At 40.9% G+C, this 27,881-nt stretch overlaps 1 protein-coding gene across 3 annotated transcripts in view; it reads left to right on the top strand.

Moving 5' to 3' along the window:
• Window positions 1-27,881, top strand: part of PRKDC (protein kinase, DNA-activated, catalytic subunit) — a 186,211-nt gene that overhangs the window by 118,170 nt on the left and 40,160 nt on the right. For all 3 annotated transcript variants that reach the window (XM_017516405.2, XM_017516404.2, XM_037734203.1), the window contains 13 exons: window positions 6,918-7,091; window positions 7,836-7,934; window positions 9,899-10,106; window positions 10,757-10,946; window positions 12,286-12,486; window positions 14,546-14,658; window positions 15,581-15,712; window positions 18,134-18,313; window positions 19,580-19,785; window positions 21,843-21,981; window positions 24,010-24,198; window positions 24,848-25,072; window positions 26,073-26,181. In XM_017516405.2, coding sequence (XP_017371894.1) covers window positions 6,918-7,091; window positions 7,836-7,934; window positions 9,899-10,106; window positions 10,757-10,946; window positions 12,286-12,486; window positions 14,546-14,658; window positions 15,581-15,712; window positions 18,134-18,313; window positions 19,580-19,785; window positions 21,843-21,981; window positions 24,010-24,198; window positions 24,848-25,072; window positions 26,073-26,181 — 2,165 coding nt within the window. The remainder of the gene's footprint in view (window positions 1-6,917; window positions 7,092-7,835; window positions 7,935-9,898; window positions 10,107-10,756; window positions 10,947-12,285; window positions 12,487-14,545; window positions 14,659-15,580; window positions 15,713-18,133; window positions 18,314-19,579; window positions 19,786-21,842; window positions 21,982-24,009; window positions 24,199-24,847; window positions 25,073-26,072; window positions 26,182-27,881) is intronic.

Raw genomic sequence — 27,881 nt, 5'->3', positions numbered from 1 at the left:
TGAAATTGCTGGATCATTTGATTTTTTTTTTCTCATTTTTTTTCAGCTTTTATTTTTGAATCAGGAGGTATAAGTGCGGGTTTGTTACAAAGGTGTATTGCATAGTGCTGACATTTGGAGTAAAGATGAATCTGTTATTCAGGTCCTGACCATAGTACTTAGTAGGTAGTTTTTCAGCTCTTGCCTCATTTCCTCCCTTCCTCTTCTCCTGTTCCCCAGTGTCTGTTGTTCCTGACTTTATGTCTATGTGTACTCAGTGTTTAGCTCCCACATATGAGTGAGTACATACAGTATTTGCTTTTCTGTTTCTGCATTAGTTCACTCAGGATAATGGCCTCCAGCTGAATCCATGTTGCTGCAAAGGACATTATTTCATTCTTTTTTTATGGCTGCCTAACACTCTGTGGTGTATATGTACCATTTTCTTTATCCAGTGCATCATTGATGGGTACCTGGGTTGATTCCATGTCTTTGCTATTGTATATGGTGCTGTGGTGAACATATGGAGCATGTGTCTCTTTGGTAGAATGATTTATTTTCCTTTGCATATGTACCCAGTAATGGGATTGCTGGGTCAAATGATAGTTCAACTCTGACTTTCTTAAGAAGTCTCCAGACTGCTTTCCACAGTGGCTGAACTAATTTACATTCCTACCAAAAATGTATAAGTGTTCCCTTTTCTCTACAACCTTGGCAATATCTGTTATTTTTTAACTTTTTAACAAAACCATTCTGACTGGTGTGAGATGGTATCTCATTTGCATTTCTCTGATGATTTGCTATGATGACCTTTTTGTATATATTTGTTGGCCGCTTATATGTCTTTTGAAAAGTATCCATGTCTTTTGCTCATTTTTTACCTATTGTTTACGTTTTTTATGGATTCTGGATATTAGACCTTTGTTAGGTGCATAGTTTGTGAATATTTTGAATATTTTCTCCCATTCTATAAGTTGTCTGTTTATCCTGTTGATAGTATCTCTTGCTGCACAGAAGCTCTTTAACTAGGTGCTGCTGATCAATTTTTGTTTTCATTGCAATTTCTTCTTAGAACTTAGTCATAAATTCTTTGCCAAGGCTGATATTGAGAAGGGTATTTCCTAGATTTTGGATTTTTATAATTTGAAATCTTACATTGAAGTCTGTAATCCATCTTAATTTTTGTAGATGGTGATAGGTAGGGGTCTAGTTTCATTCTTTTGCATATGATTACCCAGTTATCTCAGTACATTTATTGAACGAGGCATCTATTTGCCATAGTTTATTTTTGTTGACTTTGTTGAAGACCAGATGGTTATAGGTGTGCGGCTTTATTTCTGGGTTCTCCATTCTATTCCATTGGCCTTCGTGCCTGCCTGCCTTTCTTCCTTCCTCCCTCCCTCCCTTTTCTCTTCTTTCTTTCTTCCTTTCTCCCTTTTCTTTGCTTTTCTTTCTTTCTTTCTTTTTACCAGTACCATGCTGTAGCCTTGTAGTTTTAGTGAGGTTGGGTAATATGATGTTCTGGCTTTGTTCTTTTTGCTTAGAATTGTTGTGGCTATTCGGGCTCTTTGGTTTCATATGAATTTTAGAATTGTTTTTTCCCAATTCTGTGAAAAGTGACATAAGCCGTTTGATAGGAATAGCATTGAATCTGTAGATTCCTTTGAACAGTATGGCCATTCTAACAATATTGATTCTTCAAATCCATGAGCATAGAATGTTTTTTCATTTATTTTTATTATCTTTTATTTCTTTTCAGCAGTGTTTTGTAGTTCTCCTTGTAGCGATCTTTCACCTCCGTGGTTAGCTGTATTCCTAGGTATATTATTATTTTTTTGCTGTTGTATGTGGGCTTACATTCTTGATTTCGCTCTCAGCTTGGCTGTTATTGGTGTATAGGAATGCTAGTGATTTTTGTACATTGATTTTGTATCCTGAAACTTTACTGAAGTCATTTATCAGTTCTAACAGCCTTTTGGCAGAGTTTTTAGGATTTTCTAGGTATAGAATCATACCATCAGAGAAGAGGAATAGTTTGATTTCTTCTTTTCCTACTTGAATATGTTTTATTTCTTTCTCTTGCTTGATTGCTCTGCGTAGGACTTCGAGTACTATGTTGAATAGCAGTGATGAGAGTGGACATCCTTGTCTTTTCCAGTTCTCATGGAGAATGCTTCCAGTCTTTGCCGTCATTCAGTAGGATGTTGGCTGTGGATTTGTTGTACGTGTCTCTTATTATTTTGACAAATGTTCCTTTGAACTTTTTTTTTTTTTTGAGACCTTGTCTCTCTCTCTTACCCATGCTGGAGTGCAGGGGTGCGACCTCAGCTCACCACAACCTCTGCCTCCCAGTTTTAAGTGATTCTTTTGCCTCAGCCTCCTGAGTAGCTGGGATTACAGCCAGACACCACCAGACCTGGCTAATTTTTATATTTTTAGTAGAGACAGGGTTTTACCATGTTGACCAGGCTGGTCTTGAACTCCTGGCCTTAGGTGATCTTCCTGCCTCAGCCTCCCAAAGTGGGATTACAGGCATGAGTCACTGCACCTGGCCTTGGTTTGTTCTTGTTTTTCTAGTTTATATGAGATGTTTGATTGTTGATTTGAGGTCTTTCTAATTTTTTGATGTAGGCATTTAGTGCTATAAACTTTCCTTTTAATACTACTCTAGCTGCATCCCAAAGACTTTGATATGTTGTGTCCCTGTGTTCCTTAACTGAAAAATAATTTTTTATTTCTGCCTTAATTTTGTTGTTTATTCAACAATCATTTAGGAGTAGGTTGTTTAATTTTTGTGAAATTATGTGGTTTTGAGAGATCTTTGTATTGATTTCTATTTTTTTTGTACTGTGGTCTGAGTATGGTTTTGATTTTGATTTAATTGAGCTTGTGATGTGACTGAGCATGTGGTTGATCTTAGAGTACGTTACATGTGCAGATGAGAAGAATGTATATTCTGTGGTTGTTAGGTGGAGTATTCTGTAGATGCATTGGGTTGAATTGTTCAAGTGTTGAGTTTAAGTCCTGAATTTCTTTCCTAGTTTTCTGCCTTCCTGATCTATCTAACAGTATCAGTATAGTGTTAAAGCTTTCCACTATTACTGTGTGGCTGTATAAGTCTCTTCAGAGGTCTAGAAGAATTTTTTTATGAATCTCTGTGCTCCAAAGTTAGGTGCTTATATATGTAACATAGTTAAGCCTTCTTGTTGAATTGAACCTTTTGTCATTATGTAATGCCCTTTTTTATCCTTTTTAACTGTTGTTGGTTTAAAGTTGTTTTTTCTAATAAAAGAATAGTGACCCCTGCATTTTTGTTTTGTTTTGTTTTCAGTTTTTGTGATAGATCTTTTTCCATCCTTCTACTTTGAGCCTGTGGATGTTGTTACATGTGAGATGGGTGTGTTGAAGTGAGAAAATAGTTGAGTCTTTATTTTTAAATCCAAATTGCCACTGTGTGGCTTTAAAAAGGGGCCTTTAGACCATTTACATTCAAGGTTAATATAGATATGTGAGGTTTTGATCCTACTGTCTCATTGTTAGCTGGTTGTTTTGTAGACTTAACTGTGTAGTTGCTTTATAGTGTCGGTGGGCTATGTATTTTGGTATGTTTTTGTGGTAGCTGGCATTGTTCTTTTGCTTCATGTTTAGCACTCCCTTAAGGGCCTCTTATAAGGCAGGTCTAGTGGTAACAAATTCCCTTAGTGTTTCTTTGTCTGAAAAGGACTTTATTTTTCCTGTCCTTATGAAGCTTAGTTTGGCAGCATATGAAATTCTTGGTTGGAATTTGTTTTCTTCAAGGATGCTGAAAATAGGTTCCCAGTCTATCCTGGTTTTTAAGGTTTCTGCTGGTACCCTGATGGAGTTGGTTCTCTCAGTAAATGACCTGACCCTTCTCTCTAGCTACCTTTAAATTTTTCCTTTCACATTGACATTGGAAAATCTGATGACTATGTCTTGTGGATGGTCTTGTATAGTATCTCACAGGGGTTCTTTGAATTTTTTTGAATTTGCATGTCCACCTCTCATGAGATAGGGAACATTTTCATGGACAGTATCTCAAATATATTTTCCAGGTTGTCTCCTCTTTCAGGAATGCCCATAAGTCACAGGTTTGGTTCTTTTTACATAATCCATTATTTCTCAGAGATATTGTTCATTTTTTAGAATTCTTTTTTCTTTATTTTTTGTCTGACTAGGTTGATTTGAAGGACTGATCTTCAAGCTCTGAGATTGTTTCCTTAGCTTGGTCTATTGTGTTGTTAATGTTTCCAACTGTATTGTGAAATTTCTGTAGTTAATCTTCAATTCCAGAAGTTCAGTTTGGCCCTCCCTTCTTCCCTCCCTTCTGTCTTTTTTTTTTTTTTTTTGAGACAGGGTCTCACTGTGTCACCCAGGTCAGAGAGCAGTGGTGCGACCATGACTTGCTGCTGCAGCTTCTACCTCCCAGGCTCAGTTGATCCTCACACCCCAGTCTCCCTTGGAGCTGGGACCGTAGGCATGCGCTACTATGCCCAGCTAATTTTTTGTATTTTTTGTAGTAACAATTTTATCGTGTTGCCCAGGCTGGCCTCAGACTCCTCAACTGAAGCAGCCTACCTGCCTCAGCCTCCCAAAGTGCTAGGATTACAGATGTGATCCTAGCGCCTGGCTTGTTCGTCCTTAAAATGGCTGTGTTGCCTTTTGACTCTTGAATCATTTTAATGGATTCCTTGGATTGGATTTCAGCCTTCTCTTGGATCTTGAGTTTTCTTGCCATCTGGATTCTGAATTCTATTTCTGTCATTTCAGCCATTTCGGTCTGGCTAAAAACCATTGCTGAGAAGCTAGTACAGTTGTTTGGAGGTGAGGAGATACTTTGAATTGCTGGAGTTCTTGCACTAATTCTTTGTTACCTGGAGGGTGGTGTTCCTTTATCTTCTTGGAGTTGCTACAGCTTGGATGGGGCCTTTTGTTTTCATATTCATCATTTTCCTTGAGGATTTGATTGTGGTGTATGCCGAGTATAATCGATTGACTTCCTTTCTGGGTGCTTTCAGGGGGCTGAGGCTCTTTCTTTGTGCTAGGTTCCTGCATTGGGCTTCAGAGGTGATGTATACTAGAAGAATTTTTTTTTAGTGATTTAATTCAGACTGTGATCTAGTATATGGCACTTAAGGGTAAGGGCTAGCACATAGGCTCTTAGGTTGGAGTCCGTTCAGCACAGTGCTCTATTCTGGGGGGTAGGGGGAGGGAGAAAACCCCTCTCACCAGGGTTATTCTCAGGCCCTATAGGAGCCCCCTCCAATCACTGGTGCCATACTCACATTTCCTGAACCCCAAGGTGGGGTTCTCTGGCGGGCTTTGCTCCCCACCCCTTAGCAGTGACCTGAGCTGAAGGTTAGGTCACCAGGAGACCCGCAGCATTTTGGAGGCCCGCTGGTCCTCTGTGCTTGGCAGAGTCAGAGTGGGTTGTGGAGTATGGCTGTGGGTGGTCTGTTGGTATAGTAAGTCAAGGGTGGGGGTTCTCATGGCAGGGTGATACCATGGTTGTGCAGCTGTATGTTGCCTGCAGTCTGTTGCCCGCAGCCTGGGGTTTTTGCCCAACAGTCAGTTGTTGGGACTGCCCAGCTCATGCTCCCTCAACCAAGTCTGCTGGTGTCTGCCCCTGTAGCTGGCCTGACCAGTTAGTGTATGCCATGCCTTCTGTGCCAAGATCACTGGGCTTTTACGTGTTTCATGCCATAGGGTTCCTTAGGCAGATGCAAAGCTGGCAAACAGGCCCACCCTTCCCAGACCTCAGTGTCTGCGTTGCCTCTCTATCAATGCTGTGTTTTCTTTCCAAAGATCTCCTCAAAGCATATGGTTTCCTCACTATTTCGCTCTGTTTTGGTGGGAGAGGCCCTACTGACTACGTCTAGTCAGCCTTCTTGTCTCCCTTCTATGGACGTATTTTTACATAGTGATGTTATTGATAAACATGCACTGTGTCAGTAACATAATGTATGCCACTGTCCTAATATCCTTACGTTCACTGCGTATCTACTGTGTGAGGCATTCAGCTGGGTGCTATAAGGAGTCAAAACAAGGAAATAGCTATTTGCCTCACATATGGCTCACATTGCACTTAATTTCACTATACAATATGCCACATATATGGCACTGGAAGTCATTTAAAAAAATAATTTGTTTGCCATTGTTAGGTTTTTCTAAAAATAAGCTTTGTTTTTTTGAGACAGAGTTTTGTTCTTGTTGCCCAGGCTGGAGTGCAATGGCGCAATCTCAGCTCACTGCAACCTCCGCCTCACGGGTTCAAGCAAGTCTCCTGCCTCAGCCTCCCAAGTAGCTGGGATTACAGGTGCACACCACCACACCCAGCTAATTTTTTTGTCTTTTAAGTGGAGATGAGGTTTCACCACGTAGGTCAGGCTGGTCTGGAACTCCTGACTTCAGATGATCCGCCCACCTTGGCCTCCCAAAGTGTTGGGATTACAGGCATGAGCCGCCATGCCCGGCCTTAAAAATAAGCCTTTTATCTTGAAGTAATTTTGTATTTACAGAAAAATTGAACGATAGTACACGTAATTTCAATATAAGCCCTTTACTCAGCTTTCCTCTTTTATAATAATCTTGGTAAATTTGTCAAAAGTAAGAAATTAACATTAGAACATTACTATTTACCAAACTAGACTTTACTTCCATTTCACCAATTTCCTTCTATTATCCTTTTTCTATTTCAGTATCCAATGTAGAATAGCACATTGAGGTAATTTGTCTTATATTTAATAATCTGGTCCATGATTATTTTAAGAATATAAGTTTTGTGTAAGTGTAGTATTATCTATTATAACAAATTTTGAAATGGCTGAATGGCACAAAGAAGAAAGCTTGCCTGTCATGCTTTAAAAGTACAGTAATAGAAATAGTTAAATTTGTGTGTGTTTTTAAAATCTCTCCCATAGAGATGATGAAAGACAAAAAGTATGTTTGGACATAGTTTATAAGGTGATGCCAAAATTAAAACCAGTTGAACTCCGAGAACTTCTGAACCCTGTTGTGGAATTTGTTTCCCATCCTTCTACAACATGTAGGGAACAAATGTATAATATTCTCATGTGGATTCATGACAATTACAGGTAAGGTATACATTGACTATTTTATTTTTTTATTTTTTGAATCACAGGTCACTGCAGCCTTGACCTCCTGGGCTCAGTTTATCTTCCCATCTCAACCTCCTGAGTAGCTGGGTCTATGGGTGTGTGCCACCATACCTGGCTAATTTTGTTTATTTTTTGTAGAGACCAGGCTTTGCCTTGTTGCCTGGACACCACTTACATTTTATATTACCTTTTTAGGGATCATTTGGGTCCAGTCTAGCAATCTGGAACATAATGCATTTTTTTTATCATATGATTAATAATTAAAACACATTTATTTTAGTATACTATATCCTTTTAAAAACTCATTTCACTTACCTGTGTGAAATAATCAGTGACAAAGTGTCATGTTGTGCGAATAAAACCTATTTTCATAGTTGTCCTTTTAAAATCTGGCAAGAGTAAGGAGATGAACTCTGCCAGGACCCTTATCCTAGGAGCACTGGGCACTACCGCACCACCACAGCTGAGCATCGCAAGACCACTTGGTCTCCTCTGGACCCCTGCTCCCGTTCCACTCTCCTCCTGCTGGGAGCAAGGATGGGTTCTCAAGGCTTGTGTGTGTACACACCCATGATGGGGGCAAGCTGTGATTTGAGGATCTAAAGTCTAATGGGAAAAGCCAGCCTTTTTAAATTTAATTCTAGACAGTGTTATTGTGGTTGAGCAAAAGGGCTGGAAGAGAGCATTAATGTTTTGTCATTTTGTTGTTTTCTCAAACAGAGATTCAGAAAGTCAGACAGATAATGACTCCCAAGAAATATTTAAGCTGACAAAAGATGTGCTGATTCAAGGATTGATCGATGAGAACCCTGGACTTCAGTACGTGCTCCCCCTGAATAACTGGGTCGGGACAGTTAAATGTTAAGGGTACTACTTTCTAAGGTAGCATAGAGTATTTTTCAGCAATTTTAGAAATGTGTTTGCAGTATTAGTAGTTTTTCTGCTTTCTGCATTTCCTAGTATTTAGTAAAAGTGTATTTTAAAGCACATTATGAAGAGTAAGATTTTAAAATCCTGACAAAAACACTTTTGAAACAGTGGTATGGACCAAATGCTATATGCTACAGCAGTGAGATAAAGTGCTTCAGAATGAATAGAAAGTCTGTAATGATGATTCCTCTGTTTCCCATTTAACACACCTACTTAAGATCATGCTGTAAGTATTAATATTGAAAATGAAGTGTTTGAAACCTTAGAAATGAGAGGAAACCATTAATATTAGTTATATACGAAAGTGTAAATGACAATTGTTACCCTCTGAAATGCCTGCCCTGAGTAAGTCAGTTATATGTGTTTCTTACCAAATACTGACTATATAAGAAGGGGCATAAACTTTTTTTTATTAATATAGTTTTTAGAGATGAGGAGGTCTTGCTCTGGCACCCAGGCTGGAGTGCAGGAGTGTACAGTTGTAGCTCACTGCAGCCTCTGACGCCTGGGCTCAGGTGATCCTCCTTCCTCAGTCTCCTGAGTAGCTGGGAACCAGGCTTGGCTATTATTTATTTTTTGTAAAGATAGGGTCTGGCTATGTTGCCCAAGCTAGTCTTCAGTGCTTGGGCTCAGTCCTCCTGCCTGGGTTTCCCAAATTGCTGGGACTGTAAGTGTGAGCACTGCGCCCAGCCTCAATATAAGAAGACACACGCTTTTTGTATGTTTTATATATCACTATTTTTCTATTCTGTTACAATTTTAAATTCATAGAGCTTCTTAAAATTGTATTTGGATTTCATATGCATTTATAAATTATAGGACGGAATTATTTATTTGAGATGGAGTCTCACTCTTGTCACCCAGACTGGAGGGGAATAGCACGATTTCGGCTCATTGCAACCTCTACCTCCCACGTTCAAGTGATTCTCCTGCCTCAGCCTTCCGAATAGCTGGGACTACAGGTGCATGCCACCACTCCCAGCTAATTTTTGTTACTTTTAGTAGGGACAGGGTTTCACTATGTTGGCCAGGCTGGTCTTGAACTCCTGACCTAAGATGATCCACCGACTTCGGCCTCCCAAAGTGCTGACATTATAGGTGTGAGCTACCATGCCTGGCCCTAATTTGTTATTCAATTAATATAAGTTTTGGGTATTCTATGGCAGTAATTTTTATAGTGAATTGTTTTGGCAAGGCAGTGAAGGATTTCATGTAATTTCTTAATTTTTTTCAAATAGTTATTATGCACTCATCATTGAAAAATTTCCAGGGAATTGAGATAAGAGAATAAAATCACCCAGTTTCCCTCCTCGTTAAATATGCTACGTTTTTTGTAACATTTCCCTCCTTTACTCCTTCAGTGGATATATTTCCTAACTCAGACTATACTTTTTTTTTTTTTTTTTTTTTTTTGAGAAGTCGTCTCTCTCTTGTCCCCCATGCTGGAGTGCAGTGGCGCGATCTTGGTTCACTGCCACCTCCGCCGCCTGGATTCAAGCAATTCTCCTGCCTCAGCCTCCCTAATAGCTGGGATTACAGGCACCTACCACCACGCCTTGCTAATTTTTGTATTTTTAGTAGAGATGGGGTTTCACCATGTTGGACAGTCTGGTCTTGAACTCCTGACCTCAGGTGATCTGCCCACTTCAGCCTCCCAAAGTGCTGGGATTACAGGCATGAGCCACTGTGCCTGGTGCCAGGATATAGTTTAGATAGTGTTGAATGTGGTTTCACTCTTTGTTGAGCTTCATATGGGTGAAGAGTTGTGCCTTCTCCATAGGACACCATGTACAGCACATTCTTTCCCATTTTCCATTGTCTGAGCAGTATACTTTTTCCTCTTTGGTTTTCAGATTAATTATTCGAAATTTCTGGAGCCATGAAACTAGGTTACCTTCAAATACCTTGGACCGGTTGCTGGCACTGAATTCCTTATATTCTCCTAAGATAGAAGTGCACTTTCTAAGTTTAGCAACAAATTTTCTGCTTGAAATGACCAGCATGAGCCCAGATTATCCAAACCCCATGTTTGAGCATCCTCTGTCAGAATGCGAATTTCAGGTAATTTGGTCTTCTCTCTCATAGTAGTGAATATTATAAGGTTTTCCTGTTTGTGAACATTTTTCATAGCTTTGACTGGCTCTTAGCCTTCTCAAATACTCACACATTCTTTTCTGAAGCTCGTGCCTCTGCTCTTCCCACCTGGAGGTCTAAAGGCCTCACCCTCCTGGCCTCCACTAGATTTCTCTTCTCAGGATGGCCATTGCTCTCCCTCCCCCTCACTCCTCCCAACCCACAGTGGATGCTGAGTTTGTGCTGTCTCACAGCAGCCTTAACAGGGCATGATGGGCAGGTGTCAGAGAGCTCCTGGGGCAGGGCCCCTCTGTCCCACCCACACACTCAGGATCTGTCCCAATTCATGTGCTTGTGTGGGTGAGTTGGGTCACTTGACTTGGGTTGTGGTGCTGAGCATGATATCAAGCCTTTTTATGCAAACATTAAGAAAGTTGGGTTTTCTTCCTCAATAGTTTACTAGTTTTTCTAATTGGCAAATCACGTAGTTAAAACTTTTAAATTAGAGAAGGTTCTTCTTCAGCTGCATATGAAGTTATGGTACACATATGCTGATGGTACCATTGGATTTTAAATAGAAATATATCAGTGTTCCTACAAAAAGAGCATTACTTCATTTGAAACTTCCTTCTATACAGGAATACACTATTGATTCTGACTGGCGTTTCCGAAGTACTGTTCTCACTCCGATGTTTGTGGAGACCCAGGCCTCTCAGGGCACTCTCCAGACCCGTACCCAGGAAGGGTCCCTCTCAGCCCGCTGGTCGACAGCAGGGCAGATAAGGGCCACCCAGCAGCACTATGACTTCACACCGACACAGACTTCAGGTAACAGTAACCCGGTCTTCGGGCCATGTATACAGCACTCTGACCTGTGGGCAGCTTCTGTCACAGAGCATTGGCCTTTTGCGAGAGAAGTAAGGGATAATAGCATAAAGCAATAAGAACTCACGGTAGATGTCAGTCAAAGGAGGTGTTCCTAGGACAGTCAGACTCATGGAAACAGAAAGTAGAGTGCTAAGTGCCAGGGGCTGGGAAGGAGGGAAGGGGATTTATAGTTTAATGGGCATAAAATTTCAGTTTTGAAGAGGAAAAGTGTTGTGGAGGCAGGGTGCAGTGACTCATTCCTGTTGTCCCAACTGGGGCAGGAGGATCACTTGAGCCCAGGAGCTCTCCACCAGCCTGGGCAACATGGAAAGACCCCATCTCTACAAAACAGTTTTAAAAATTTAGCCAGGCATGGTGACACAGGCCTGTAGTTAGTTCCAGCTACCTGGAATGCAGTGGTACAATCTTGGCTCACTGCAACCTCCACCTCTCAGGTTCAAGCAACTCCCTTGCTTCAGCCTCCCAAGTAGCTAGGACTACAGGTATGTGCCACCACACCCAGCTGATCTTTTGTATTTTAGTAGAGATGGAGTTTTACCAGTTTGCCAGGATGGTCTCAATCTTCTGACCTTGTGATCTGCCTGCCTTGGCTTCCCAAAGTGCTGGGATTGCAGGCATGAGCCACTGTACCTGCTATAATTTTTCTAAGAAAGAAATGGATTACTTCTGACCAGAAAAACCAGAGGAAGTTTTAGTATATGTATGTTTTGGTTTTGGCTTGGTACAGAAAAACACGGTGCAGCAAATTTAAGTCATCCCCAAAGCAGAGTAGAGGTAAATGAAATTCATTTACTAGATTTATAATTTATTAAACTGTTCTTTCTCAGATGTTTAACTGCTTCCTTTGATGAGCAAAGTACAAATTGTAGAGTAAAATACCTTAATCATTTTTATAAACCCTTTAACATTTTTCCTTTATGTAAGTTTTTTCACATTTTGTTGGTTCTGGAAGTGGCACTAATTTGAATAATCACAGTGGAAATAAACTATGACACTAATGTTAGAAGTCAGGGGCTCTTAGCACCTTTTAGTAGATACAAAATGTCATTCCTGTGGTTGGAGCAGGTGGCGTGCTTCTTAGTTAACAAATGGGGACACTGAGGTCCATGAACCCTGTTTTCCTTGGGCAATACCCTGGGACCTGACAGAGCCTCTGCCTAGAGTTGGGGGTGAGCATGGAGGCCTAGGGTGCCACCAGTTGTGTCCTGGCAGGTGGCCCTGCCCCATTTGCAGAGCTGGGTGGTGCTGAGTGCCTGACCACTCTGATTGCATGTTGCAGATGGAAGAAGCTCGTTTGATTGGCTGACCGGGAGCAGCACTGACCCGTTGGCCGACCACACCGGCCCCTCATCTGACTCCTTGCTGTTTGCCCACAAGAGGAGTGAAAGGTCACAGAGAGTACCCTTGAAGTCAGTGGGGCCTGATTTTGGGAAGAAAAGGCTGGGCCTTCCAGGGGATGAGGTGGATAACAAAGTGAAAGGTAAGCTGGGTTAACTAAAGTGTGCTTGAAATAGCCTCTCCACTAAATTACTGCAGAGCTTAGGTCTGGAGACATTTCTGACTGTATCTATGTTTCCTTGTAATTCATAATCAAGCCCATTAAAATTTAATTCAGTTAATGTTGTCTAGGCACTTACCATGCTGCAGACGTTGTTTTTTGGGAGTTCTAGAAGAATCCTTCAGTAAGTTATACTCGATCCATTGTTGAGTGACCTTCGGAGCATTAGGGGTGGGTGAGGCATTTATAAAGGGGTGATTGTAAGATGAGGTGGAATTAGCAAGCGCATTTTAGGGAGAGAAGGCTTAATCCTAGTGGAGAATGGGGAGAGTGTCCAGAGAGACTGGGTAATGGAGGGGCTTTTGAGAGGAGCCTTGGAGCTGGGGGTGCGGGAAGGGAGAGGATGAAAAGGACAGGGATGGAGAATTGTCGGGGTGAGCAGGCTCAGAGCAATTCTGCAGTCCAGGTGAAGGGATGCTTTGGGGCATGCTAGAGTAACAGCAAAGGGTACTGCGAGGACAGGCTTGTGGGTGTGGGGGTTTGCATCAAACCCCAGCTTCAGGAAGCAGCCTTGTAATGAATCAAGCAGAGGAAGGCCTGGGATTGAGTGGCTTTCCCTGAGAGGTTTGTGTGGGACAGAAGTGGAGTGACAGGGACTGGGAGGTAGAGGCCACAGGCACCAGGACCTGGTCTTGGCTGACTGACCAGAGTCGGACAGTGCTGAGAGGCTGGAAGCAGCTCTTTATGAGAAGCGCGGCTCTGGGAGGGAGCAAGGGCCCAGAGGAAGGACATGTGCAGAGAGGTAAGGGCCCACGACAGAACCCTGGGGGAGCACCAGCAGGGAAGCTCAGCTCTGTGGAAGTAAACTGAGAAGAACTTAGAAGCAAGGCTTGTTGCCTTCTTAACTAATTGTAGGAACTGAAACACATGCAACATAACATGCTTTACTCCGCCACTCTCTTTCATACTTTTCAGTCGCAAACCTGTGGCCCACACACAGTTCTCTAAATGGAAACCAGGAGAGGTCAGTGTGGCCCACCTTTTGGCACGCGCTGTGAGGTGAAGGTGCGCTGGTGGCGGTCATTCAGGTGGAGCTGCCTGGTGCTGACTGAGAATGGGGTCAGCAGCAGGGAGCTTTCTGGGAGCTGATTGCTCAGTGGCCTGGCAGGGGTGCTGCTGTGGAGCTCCGGGCCTGCTGTCATCCTCCAATGGGGATACTTTGTGAGAATGCAGGTCTTTTCTCTGTGGATACTCTCTTTTAAACCAGTGTTCTGACATTGCACACAAGTGTCCTTGGGCGTAGGTCTGTTTCATTCTGTTTTTCTGGGCACACGGTGGGAGCTTCCAAGCTGCTGTCTCTCACCTTCCAGCTCTGTAGCATCATCACGGGTGATTTTGTTGAGTTCTTCACATCAGTTTGCTGTTTTCTCTTTTTGGAGTCCTAGTGCTTGGATGTCACGCCTGCCCAAGTGTCCTTCTGACATGTCACATTTTTTGCTTTGCCTCTTCTAGGAAATCCCTTCAACCTTATCTTGCAAACTGTGCGTTTAAGTTATGACATATTTTAGTTTCCATGAGCTTTTTTTCATGCTCCAAACATTTATTTAGTTCCTAATTCTCTGCTGTAATGTCTACTCTCTTCTTTCTGATAAATGATAATATTTTGAAATTTTTTCCTTTATGATCTGCTTTTAACAATTGCTGTTTCCTTGGGCTTCTATCATTGATATTTCAAGCCTTCCTTAGAATGTGTAACTGTTGAAGCCCCTGAGGCAGCTCCTCTCTTGTTCAGTTACCCAGAGGCAAAGCACTCCCGGGCGAGGCGGAGTGGAGTTTCAGAAGGTGACTGCATGCCCTCCCTGGGGGCAACCTCTGCCAGTAGCATTCATCCACTGTTCAGTTGCAGCTGCACTCCCGCTCCTGGTTGCTGCCTCTGTGGCACTTTTAGGTTTTGTCTTTGAGGAAGCCCGAGATACAAATGAACAAGCAGAGCCAAGTGTCTGGGCAGCCGGGAGTAACTGGGCCTCCTTTCCCTCTCCAGGTGTGGCTGGCCGGGTGGACCTACTGCGGCTGCGCAGACGGTTTCTGAGGGACCAGGAAAGGCTCAATTTGATTTATGCCAGAAAAGGCCTTGCTGAGCAAAAACGAGAGAGGGTTTGTATTGTCAAGAATTTGGTCAGAACGATGCAGTTTCTGTCACAGGATACAGATGAAGTGAATAGGCTTCTGCCAGACACTGGCTCCAGAGTTGCCTGCAAACCAGGTGGCGGAGCTGCTCCAAGCCAGCCTCCTGGGGCTGCCGCTTGGGGATGCACCCACTGTGGCTCCCTAATGGGGGTGTGAGAGTGCTGTTCTGTAATCTCCTTGGGTGGAAGCAGGGCCTGCAGCTGTTCCTGGGATCAGACCGGCCCTACCTCAAGGCCCATGCCCTGGCAGGGCTTCACTGGGCCTCGTTTCAGGCTCCGGGACTCACAGTAGCTGCAGTGTCCATTCCTTCTAGAAGTATGTCAATAGGATGCATTTGTAAGAAGGGTAGGACGGGTCTTGAAGAAAAATCCCTGGAGGTGCTCCAGTTCAGCATCAGCCGCTGCCATGAGAGTTGCTCTGTTCATATCTGGGTGTGAAGGCTCGAAGGGTGGTGCTGTGCCATCCCTTTCCCCCAACCCTGCTGCCCAGTCATCTTTGGGGAGCCTGGGGTCTCCTGGGCTGCGTCCCCTGGGCTCTGCAGCTGCCCAGGGGCAGAGGTGGCCCGAGGGCAGGACCTGAGGTGGAGTGGGCACTAGCTGCCAGCTGGTCCTGCATTAAATCAAATTTTCTGATTTTATAAATACTCAGATTACTTTATAGTGAATATTTAGATAGGCTTTCCACTGCTTGTTGTGTAGAGATTTTTTTTTTTTTTCCTGGATGCAGCGTCTGCCCTAGTTAGTAAAGCAGAGCGACTGAGCCTCAGTGAGCAACAGTTCCCACCGCTTGCCATTATGGTTCAGGGGATCCCAGCAGCCTCATAGTTCATGCAAGACTGATTTCCTTCATTGAGAAAGCTCATCATCATCTTTGGTTCTGGTACTTATAGGAAATCAAGAGCGAGTTAAAAATGAAGCAGGACGCCCAGATCATTCTGTACAGAAGCTACCGGCACGGAGACCTTCCTGACATTCAGATCAAGTACAGCAGCCTCATCACCCCCTTGCAGGCAGTAGCCCAGGTTGGTCCTTGCCACTGTGTTTTCTGCTGACAGGTTAGAAAATCTGTTTACAGTTTAGGGGTCTGCCTATGTGAGGAAACATGGGTTAGATTGTCCTGCAACATAGATGAGGTGTTTGTTTGTCCTCCACAGTGGACTTGTTGTAAAGACCTTGCTCCAAGTCCTGGTTCTGCCATTTCCTAGTTCCATGACTTCTTTACACATGCTGAGATCATCAGTGCTGAAGACGTTGTCTATTGATTAACACTGCATTTGTCTGAACAGAGGGATCATAAATGAACAAATTTGTTCCTAGCTCTCAGGAATCAATGGATTGTAGACATGGAAACCTGTCCACCATGTGCTACATAAAAACAGCAGGTTACCAAACATATACTGTGTAAAGGTGTGCACATTAGTGAAAGACACGTGCCAGTGACTAATCTCTTTATGGTATAATTATGGGTGATATTTATTTTCTTTTTTCCTAAACCACATTTTCTGGGTGCTCTGTTCTGTTTAGTTGGTCTGTGTGTCTGTTTTTGTATCAGTACCATGCCGTTTTGGTTACTGCAGCCTTGTAGTATAGTCTGAAGTTGGGTAGTGCAGTGCTTGCAGTTTTGTTCTTTTTGCTTAGCATTACTTTGGCTATTCGGGCTCTTTTTTGGTTCTGTATGAATTTTAGAATATTTTTTTCTAATTCTGTGATAAATAGTGTTGGTAGTTTGATAGAATTAGCATTGACCCTGTAGATTGCCTTGAGCAGAAGGGCCATTTTAATGATATTGATTCTTTTAATCCATGAATATGGAATATGTTTCCATTTATTTGTGTCATCTCTGATTTCTTTCATCAGTGTTTTTTAGTTCTCCTTGTAGAGATCTTTCACCTTCTTGATTAAGCTTATTCCTAGGTATTTTATTCTTTCCGTGGCTGTTGTAAATGAGATTGTTTCTGATTTAGCCATATTTTCTAAAATTTTATATAGTAATCACTAGAACTTCTTATAACAAGATAAATATATTATTTAAAACAAACAATAGGGAATAAATCAAATTTGTATGTTTTAGTCACACAGTTTTTATCAAGTAATTTTTTTGCATTTGATTTATTTTTTTAAAATATTAAGTATAATCTTAAATCAGAATGTCACAGTAAACTTTTCAAGTATTTAAGTTTTGGCTGTGGTAACTAAGTGTAAACTGTTGCTTTTAATGTTCTTTTCAACAATATGCGGAAATCACACTAGAACATTCATGTAATTTGTTCATAAAACATCAAAAATGGATTACTATTATATCGTAAACTTAATTAAAATAGATCTTAGACACGGGAAAAAAAAAAAACCATGATTCCAAAAAGCAGCACAAGTCTCACCTCCTTTAGAGGCAAACATATAGTAAAATTATAGTAAAATTAACAAAAAGATATTAACAGAATTGATCTGTCAATTATAATATAGAAAACTTTTTAACAGGGAAGATCTCTAGAAGATTACACAAAGTAATTTTTAAACTTTATCCATGCGTACATGCCTCCATTTAGCAAACTATATGCCAGGAACTGTTCTTGGTACTGATGTCACAGCGTGAATACATAAACGGTAGTGTCGTGTGGCTGTGAAGTGTGTGAGGGTTAGGGCCGTAAATGAATAGGCAGCGTGCTGTTTGAGGGAGCTGATGCTCAGAAGCAGCCTCTAATGGTTTCAACAGTTTTAAATGGTCAGGTGGTGGGACCTTGAAAATTAACACTGGCATTTTATTTAAGCTTATCAGTTATTTTAAGCTTTACCATGATGTTGATAGGAGGAAAATACCTAAACATTTAACCTTTCTCTGAGATTTTATGGAGTGCTGCACTAAGCACTGGCGGTGCATCATCTGGGCTAATCTTCCCCACAGTCCACTGTGGTGTGCTCTGGTACCTCCCATTTAAAGATTGGAGACCAGACTCAACTCAGGAGAGAAGCTGTGTCATTATTTTGTATTTATTAAGCCAGCTTTTAAATTCATCTCTCTGGGCCAAAAGTCCATGTTTCCATAACATACATCAAATATATATTTAGTTAAATTCCACATGCTCCCCTTGTCAATGCCTGTTAAATCTTTTTAAATAATTAGCTGGGCATGGTGGCGTGTGCCTGTAATCCCAGCTACTCAGGAGGTTGAGGCAGGAGAATTGCCTGAACCCAGGAGGCAGAGGTTGTGGTGAGCCGAGATCGCGCCATTGCACTCCAGTGTGGGTAACAAGAGTGAAACTCCATCTCAAAAAATAAATCAATCAATCAATCAATCAATCAATCAATCAATCTTTTTAAATAGAGTTGAGAGGTATAATAGATGTGTTTGCAACAGTTTGTATTTTCCAAGCTCTGATAATATTGGTGATTTATAGCATTTTTGCTTCGGATCCTAATTTGTCTTTGTTTTGAATTTTTTACAGAGAGACCCAATAATTGCAAAACTGCTTTTTAGCAGCTTGTTTTCTGGAATTTTGAAAGAGATGGATAAATTTAAGACACTGTCTGAAAAAAACATTATCACTCAAAAGTTGCTCCAAGACTTCAATCGTTTTCTTAATACCACCTTCGCTTTCTTTCCACCTTTTGTCTCTTGTATCCAGGTAAAGTCTGCACAAACTTCATCAAATATACATTGTCTGCTGTGGCTTCACATGGTCGTTTTGTCATCATTGTGTTTCCGATGATGAAAATCTTAATAACCTGGTGTTTAACAGAGTAGATGTACTGTTTGGGTTACTGCTTCCCAAATGGGTAGATGTAATTTATTCTTCCCCCCCACCCCCCCAGAAAAAAAGATATGTGACAGAATAACCAGAAATCAAACTTATGATGTTTTATTTTGTAGTAAGCCAGTCCCCTCAGTGTTTTTGATGAAACCCTTCATTTGTTTAGTTGTTTTTCCTTATGTAGTATTTCACCAAATTCTTTCCTGCCTCTGACTCCTGTCAAAAGGTGTTGACTGAGAACATGCCTGGCTTTGTTCTAGGTGGTTGGGCCATATCAGTGAAAAGGCAAAATTTCCTGCCTTCCTCACCTTTCATTCTATTAACAGATAGGTGATAGGCAACCCACAGGGAGATGTAGAACTGGATATTAGATAGTAGTAAGGATCATAGTACTTGAGTAATAGGTAATTATTAAAGCAGTGTAAGGTAGTAATGAAGCAGGTAAGCAGGTGCCTCTTGATGGGGTGGGGTTTATGTGCCTAGATGCAGTGGTCAAATAAGTCCTTTCGAGAGGAACACAGTCTGATCAGAAAATCTAATGTAACATTCAGTTACTACTTAAATATGTTTGTCAGAAGATTATTTTTCATGTAAGAAATGTTTTCTTTGCCAAAGTATGGATTATATCAAATTCCCTCATAGAAAATCTTTTTGATTCATTTTAGTATTTTTATATCTAGTGACCTTTTCTGAAGTAATTACTAATTTATTTTATATATTGTTTATTGGTAGTATTTGTTTACAAACTAATTGGGTAATGCTTTTCTGAGATGAAATAGTTTTCCTGTTTTATTCTTTTTGATATAACATGAACTGTCAGTATAAATTTCTTTTGTACATTAGCTCTGTTTTTTATTGGTTTCTAGTGTGTGTGGGTGTGTAAAATCTTCATATTTTGGTAGTGCTTTTCTTGCTTTAAATTGATCCCTGCATTGGAAGGGTAAGATTAAAAGGTCATTTCCTCCTTTGAACAAATTGAATATTGCGGGAAAATTTGTTCGTAGATTTACACAGCAAAACTTCTGGTGATATCGCTACTTATATTGGTGCCTTTTATGTTTAGTAAAGTGTGTTTCTCCTTATGAAGACACAGTCCAAGTACCGCAGGCTAAACAGCTGCTTGTGTGTGTGGTTTCACAGGACATCAGCTGCCAGCATGCAGCCCTGCTGAGCCTCGACCCTGCAGCCGTGAGTGCCAGCTGCCTGGCCAGCCTACAGCAGCCTGTGGGCATTCGCCTGCTGGAGGAGGCTCTGCTCCGCCTGCTGCCCTCTGAGCTGCCTGCCAAGCGAGTCCGCGGAAAGGCCCGCCTTCCTCCTGATGTCCTTAGATGGGTGGAGCTTGCTAAGTAAGTTTGAGGTCGAGCACTCTTGGGAGCACACTAGATTTGACCAAAGGAATACAGAAAACACTTGGCTTCATTTGGCAAAAAATGAGCTAATAAACAGTTGATAGTATCACTAATGTGAAATTAAAAAAAATTGTCAGGCTGATTACCATTCTCAAAATCAAGAACAGTTGCCACAACAAGCAATGTGTTGCTCAAGGAAAGAGAATGTTGTTTACCTGCTGATTTCTTTTAATATACAATCTTTTGGACTCATTATTCACCAAGTTTAATTTCCTATAAAGTGTGGCTGTGCATCATAGTTCCTAATATTTTATGTTTTTTCCTGCTTCACTACACTGAATAAAGAATGATTTTGTATTTTCAGCAGGACTCAAGATTTTAGAAAGATTTTAATTCAGTTACTTTATTTGGGAAAAACAGATTCCATTTTCTAGTTATGCCATTTTGCATTATGTCTGATTCTTCCCTTCCTGTGATCTCATAACCACCTCCTGAGAAGGCTGTTAGGGTAAGGTTGAAATTTAACTTGAACTTCATTTTGTAGTGCAGATTTTTAGAGCTTTAGGTTCTAGGAGAAAAGATAGTAAAAGTAGGGGAGGGGAATCCTTGTGCTTTGCTGCTGTTTTGTAGTTGTTCACGTCCTTCTTGATTGAGCACTGTGTGTATAAGGTGCTGTACCAGGCACTGAAGAGACATGAAATTGGATTAGAGACATTGATCACAGACTTACAAAACTAGCAATCTAGTAGGAAGTGTGTGTACTTTACATATAACTAATCATAATTGAAGTAGGAGGTGCAGGGCCGTTAAGAGAGGGCCTCTGAGCTATGCTGATTTTACCCAGGAGCCAGTTTTCTTTTATTGCTTCAGATATGTATGTGAACGGGAAGTTACACCTTGTACGTTTACTGTTTCCAGGAGTGGTAAACACATAGAATGTGTATTTGCTAGGTAAATGTTAAACAACTTTTAAGGGCCTAAATTTTAAACATTTTTTTCTAACTGTATTAAATACATTTTCATACTTTTGTGATATTTTTACATTCCTTGCAGAGCCTTGTGAACGTAGTCTACCTTTTTTCTGATATGTCATGGCCATTGTTTTTACCATGTTATAGTGAACATAATCTAGGGACCTGGGAACCAGTATGGGGGTACATAGGTGATCCCTTTCCTGAGTCTGTGCAGAATGTAGCTCTCCGTCTTCCCTGACGCTGGGGCCATGAGCTGCTGCTCTACCACCTGTCTACCCACCCACCTTTGCTACTGATTTATTACCCCGACCCTCTGTAATCTGGACAATAAGAGAGCCACATCTAGTAGATTTTATCGAATTCAGAATCCATAAGCTCTAGGATAGAGCCTGTAGGGCTCTTTTGATGTAAATACAAGAGATTTAGTAGCCAGAAGGGAACTGAAGAGCAGGAGAGCTAAGGAGGGAGCAGTTCTTGACTGGCTGGTTTAGGAAGAGATAACATTTGGGGTGAGACTGCAAGATGCAAATAAATTACCTGGAGGAAGAGAACAAACGTAATAAACACTTTGAGAATATCATGGATTGGGAAGCTTGATTGAAAGGGTCAAGCCAGAATTGTTAAAGTAAAGAGATGAATGAATGCTCTAACAAATTGAGGTGGTCCATAGAACATGGATTAAACATGGCATCAGAGTCAGGATTACTTTTTATTTGCTTCTGGGTTCTATGGGCTAGACAAGGATTCAGAATGGGTTACCTGCAGATTTTATAGTGGATTAATACTAGAGAAAGCTTATGTAATAAAACATTTTATACACTGTGAACCTTTGATATTTTCAGATTCCACTTAAATGCACATCAGAATAATTTCTGCCTTATGTATGACTAAAGTTATAAAAGCTAAGGGTTACTTCACAGTTTCTTAAATTTTGTATTTTTAGCAGAATTAAAGTAACATTTTATGTCTCTTTTGTTAATTATAATGTGTGGCAACTTGATTTACTGTCATTTCATTAGAATAAATAATTTCAAAATACTGTAGTGTTCGTTGATTTGACCTTTTTTATTTGTTTCGTAGGCTTTATAGATCAATTGGAGAATACGATGTCCTCCGCGGTATTTTTAGCAGTGAGATAGGAACAAAGGAAATCACTCAGAATGCATTATTAGCAGAAGCCAGAAGTGATTATTCTGAAGCTGCTAAGCAGTATGATGAGGTAAGATTGATCTTTGGCAAATATGGCACTTAATTCAACACTTTTATTCTCTGCTCAACTATGACTTTAAGCAAAACGAGATACAGCAGATCTGCGAATATTGTTGTTTGGTTCAATGTCTTTTCATTATAATGCTGATTGGGGAGAAAATTGGTTTCATTATAGGTTCACTTAAGTGAGGACCTACTGTACTATGAAATTGTATGACATTATTTTATTTTTCTGCCTACTCTTACACAGTTTCTATTTGAATAGGTTGCTTTCTTTCAATTAGTTAAAAAAAAATTATAAAGAAGTGGTATTAGGCTGTTCTTGCATTTCTATAGAGAAATGCCTGACACTGGGTAATTTATAAAGAAAAGAGGTTTAATTGGCTCACAGTTCCACAGGCTGCACAGGAAGCATGGTGCTGGCATCTGCTTGGCTTCAGGGGAGATTTGGGGAGTTTTACTCATTGGTAGAAGACGAAGCAGAGCAGGCACTTCACATGGTGAAAGGCAGTAGCAAGAGAGAGACAGTTGCTGGGGTTGCCACATACTTTTATTTATTTAGAGACAGGGCCTCATTCTGTCACCCAGGCTGGAGTGCAGTTGCACGATCATGGCTCACTGCAGCCTTGATCTCCTCCCAGGCTCCAGCGATCCTCCCATCTCAGCTACCTGAGTAGCTGAGACTACAGGCATGCACCAGTGTGCCCAGTTAATTTTAATTGTGTGTGTGTGTGTGTGTGTGTGTGAAAGAGAGAGAGACAGAGTCTCGCTCTGTTGCCCAGGCTAGAGTGTAATGGCACAATCTTGGCTCACTGCAACCTCTGCCTTCCAGTTTCAAGTGGTTGTCCTGCCTCGTCCTCCTATGTAGCTGGGATTACAGGGGTGCGCCACTGTGCCTGGCTAATTTTTTGTATTTTTAGTAGAGACAGAGTTTCATCATACTGGTCAGGCTGGTCTCCAACTCCTGGCCTGGTGATCCACCTACCTCAGCCTCCCAAAATGCTGGAATTACAGACCTGAGCCACCACACCCAGCCTTAAAATTTTTTTTGTAGAGTCAAGGTGTCACTGTGTTGCCCAGGCTGGTTGGGAACTCCTGAGCTCAGGCCATCATGCCTGAACCTCCCAGAGTGCTACGACCACTCATCACCATGGGAATGGTTCACTCCATTCATAAGGAATCTGCCCCCATTGATCCAAACACCTCTCAACAGACCCTACCTCTGATATTGAGGATTACATTTCAACATGAGGTTTAGGTGGGGACACATATCCAAACTATATCAGAGGTAAAGAAGAATTTGGGAGATGACTGTTAAGTTCAGTTTTGTGCATTTTGTCAGTGGTTATTCAAGTGTAGGTATTGAAATTCAGAATCTGTGACCTGTGAGACTCTACAATGAGCAGTTCAGGTTTTAAAATCCTCTACAATTTTCTACAAATGTCCTATATTCTGATTTTATGTTCTAAGAACTTGTCTTCAGTCTTACTAATTGGTTTCATTGAGAACTTTCTCAGAGAAATGACTTCCTCCTAGTTAGGGTTTTTTGTTTTGTTTTGTTTTATCCTCCCAAAACAGGATCTCACTCTTGTCACTCAGGCTGCAGTGCAGTGACATGATCTCAGCTCACTGCAGCCTCACCCTCCTGGGCCCAGGTGATCCTCCCACCTCAGCCTCCCAAGTAGCTGGGACTATAGGTGCTTGCCATCAAACCTGGCTTGTTTTTGTATTTTTTGTAGAGACAGGGTTAGGCACTGTTGCCCAGGCTGGTCTCAAACTCCTGGACTCAGGTAATCTACCTGCCTCAGCCTCCCACAGTGCTGGGAACACAGGCATGAGTCAGTGCACCTAGCTGGGTTTTTCTAGTCGTTTAGTACTGTAGGATTCCTTTTGGTTATTTTTCCATTCAGTGTTACTCTGAATAGCTTCTCTGAAAAGGATTGTTTTTAATGTGATTGTTACATTCCCCCATTTTACGTGTTTTCACTGGTATTCTTTCCAAATTTGTAAAATAATTTTATTAACTTTTATATACCAGGCTCTCAATAAACAAGACTGGGTAGATGGTGAGCCCACAGAAGCCGAGAAGGATTTTTGGGAACTCGCATCCCTTGACTGTTACAACCATCTTGCTGAGTGGAAATCACTTGAATACTGTTCTACAGCCAGTGTAGACAGTGAGAACCCTCCAGACCTAAATAAAATCTGGAGTGAACCATTTTATCAGGTGGGTAAATTTATTTTTAAGTCTTTGAAGTAAATATTTTAGATAGATGTTTTCTAGTTAACAAAGTTGTTTAAAACGTTTCAAAAACAAGGTAGTTGTAGTGAAGCATTAGGGTAGTTACATGACCTGACTCCACCTACAAACCTCAGAGTATTGTCAATCTCTCATCCCTTTTAGCTAATAATCTTTTCCAAATGAATGTGATGCATTTTAAAATAAGTATTAACATTCCTGGTATGACTACATGGCAGAATATTTCCTGTTGTCTCTTATATTACAAGAAGTTGCCCTGGATCACTGGCTACACACAGCTCCTTGGACAAGCTGCTCTCCTGGTTTTTCCACACCAAAGCTATCCTGACTGTGCTTGTAAATTCCTCAGTTTGTATGTAACATCCAAATCATCTTCCAGCTAAAAGTAGTTCCCATTTTGTGTAGATGTTCCTGTATGTTTTTTGGTTATGAAACAAGCTATTTTAGATGAATTTATTTTAAAAGTTGGAGTTTACTGTTTCAGACATCAAACATCATCACTTTGACTCTAAATCTTGACCTATAAAAGGGCAGGAAAGAATATTATAGAAATAAAATAATTAGACATACTCAAATTGGCTTTCTGAAGTTACAAATATCTTTTTATGTTCCTCAGGAGACATATCTGCCTTACATGGTCCGCAGCAAGCTGAAGCTGCTGCTCCAAGGAGAGGCTGACCAGACCCTGCTGACATTTATTGACAAAGCTATGCATGGGGAACTCCAGAAGGTGATTCTAGAGCTTCATTACAGCCAGGAGATGAGTCTGCTCTACCTCTTGCAAGATGATGTTGACAGAGCCAAGTATTACATTCAAAATGGCATTCAGAGTTTTATGCAGGTAATACTATGTATTATATATATTAGTATAATAATGTAGATCTATCTGAAATATACCATGTTTAGGATGTATTTAAAACTCAGTAAACTCATGGGGAAAAAAACCAAAATTTTTCAGGTACTTTTTTTTTTAGACTGAATTTTGCTTTTGTTGCCTAGGCTGGAGTGCGGTGCTGCAGTCTGGGCTCATTGCAACCTCTGGCTTCCAGGGTTCAAGTGATCCTCCTACCTCAGTCTCCCGGGTAGCTGGGATTACAGACGCCCAGCTAATTTTTGTATTTTTAGCAGAGATGGGGTTTTACCATGTTGGCTAGGCTGGTCTTGAACTCCTGACCTCAGGTGATTCACCCACCTCAGTTTTCCAAAGTGCTGGGATTGCAGATGTGAGCCACCACTCCTGGCCAAGAGTAGACTTTTCCATTTAGGGTAGCGGAATGGAAGATTGGTTGCTTTGTGTAGAAGAGCAGGGGTTGATCTTCCCTGATTGTTTTCTGCCACTGTCTCATTCCTTTTTGCTTTTCTGAGGCACTTGTTTGTAAGTCAATGGCTTGTATAGGGTTTATTAATAACATTTAGCATAGGTTAGTGACATTAAGCATAGAAGCTTATTCATTTGTTGTTTTCATTTTTGTTTAATATGTTGAAGTTGATTAGCACACTCGAGGAAATTTATGAAAAAGAGAATTGGCTTCTGTAGTCAGCAGTCTTACATTATAGGACATTGGGATTATTAAAACTTGGTGGTAAGTCAAGGCAGTGATAACCTTATGATGTCAGTTTTATTCATTACATTTTCCCAAAATGTGATTGAAACCTTAAATTATTTTTTAAAAATTTAAACTGTTAACTGTATCTGTGACCTAATTATTGACCATTCTGAGGCACGTTGGGTAATTGTCATATTTATAGAATAATTGCTATATTTCATATATTAGAGGCCTGTTAAAAATTTAAAGTCACAACTTGATTTATAACATGGCCTTTGCCTTTTTTTCTTTTAGAATTATTCTAGTATTGATGTCCTCTTATACCGAAGTAGACTTACCAAATTGCAGTCTGTACAGGCTTTAACAGAAATTCAGGAGTTCATTAACTTTATAAGTAAACAAGGTAATTTTTTAAATCTGTCATTTTTTTCATTTCTAATTGTGGAAGAGTTTTAGCTTGTAAATTTTTTTCTGCTTAGTGAAAGTGCTTGTTTCTTAATGTATGGGTTGTAAACGCCATTGAATTTCCTCTACAAATATATATTTTCAGATCATTGAAATAAATGTTTAAAATGGTCAGCAGTGGTCTAGGCACCAGGGATACAAAGTGAAAGAAAACATGCTCCCTACATTAATGAAGCTTATGCAGTAGCTGGGGACTCCGGAGGATACCTGCCCACAAGGGTGGTGGGGCCTGCCCTAACCTGAGGGGTTGCAGGACTCCTGGAGGAGGGTCCTGAGCAGTGGGAAAGAGGCAGGGGCTTGCAGACAGAAAGTTTTGGTGCCCCTGAAGTGCATACTGAGGGCACTAGGTGCCCAGCTTGAAGGGAGAGCAGGGAGGCTGCAGGCAGCAGGGCCCACATCAAGAAGGCCTTTGTGTCACTGATGAGTGGGTTTTATCCCAGTGCCTATGGGAGGAGTACATCTTTGCAAAGCTAAAATGTTTTATTTGTTCATCTGAGTTTCATTTTTGTCGTAAATAATTTAAAATAACTACAAAAGATGCTTTTCAGAATACTAATAAAAACTGGTACTTATAGCTACCTAGTTATTTTCTATTTTAATTTTGGAAAGTTACTTTTCAAGTACATATTAATGATGTATCATTTATTAACTGCTTTCTACTTTCAGGAGCTGCTTTAATCTCTTTATCAATATTACCTAGTCTTTATAACAGCCTTATGAGATATATTTTTTTCCTTCCTCATTTTTTAGAGGCTTATAGAGATTACATGACTTGCCTAAGCTATTAAGTCAAATATTAAAATTTTGAACCCAGGACTGTCTCATCTAAGCTTGGATTCCTGACTGCCGTTTTCCCCCAATAGAAAGAAAACACAACGATGTGAACTTTCATTTTCATGAAGATTATTATGAATCTCTCTTCTGAGACCCTTGAGGCCAGAATGTTTTAGACATTAGAAATATAACCTGTGTACACGTGAGGGGCTGGGGCAGTATTCTATAACTCTCGAGCTTAAGTTATGAATATTCACATTGATGGCATAAACAAAAACTAAGTAGCCCTATACCAATGAAGATCAGATTTTTTTTTAATTTTTTGCCAAGAAAATTTGCTGCAACCCTATGAAAATCTTTTTAGTTATGAATGCTTTTTAGATTTTGATATTGGAGTTGAAGGACCATAGACCTGTAATAAATGTAAAAAGAATTTGTGCAAGTGTATTTCTCCGTGTTTATTCTCTGTCTTTAGGAAATTGAGTTTAAATGTCAGAATATATTAGGTTTAATATGGTAACTTTGTGTTCCTTTTGTGAAAGAAAAGATGATTTTTAAAAAAAATTCAGACAGCACCGGGCGCGGTGGCTCATGCCTGTAATCCCAGCACTCTGGGAGGCTGAGGTGGGCAGATCACGAGGTCAAGAGATCGAGACCATCCTGGCTAACATGGTGAAACCCCATCTCTACTAAAAATACAAAAATTCGCTGAGCGTGGTGGCGTGCGCCTCTAGTCCAGCTACCCGGGAGGCTGAGGCAGGAGAATTGCTTGAACCCGGGAGGTGGAGGTTGCATTGAGCCAAGATGGTGACACTGTATTCCAGCCTGGTGCCTGGTGACAGAGCGAGACTGTCTCAAAAAAAA

This window comes from Cebus imitator, unplaced genomic scaffold (assembly GCF_001604975.1).
Source record: "Cebus imitator isolate Cc_AM_T3 unplaced genomic scaffold, Cebus_imitator-1.0 Scaffold584, whole genome shotgun sequence".
NCBI classification, from domain to species: Eukaryota; Metazoa; Chordata; class Mammalia; order Primates; family Cebidae; genus Cebus; species Cebus imitator.
Note: the sequence above shows the minus strand (reverse complement) of the source record. Positions and strands in the feature narration are given on the sequence as shown.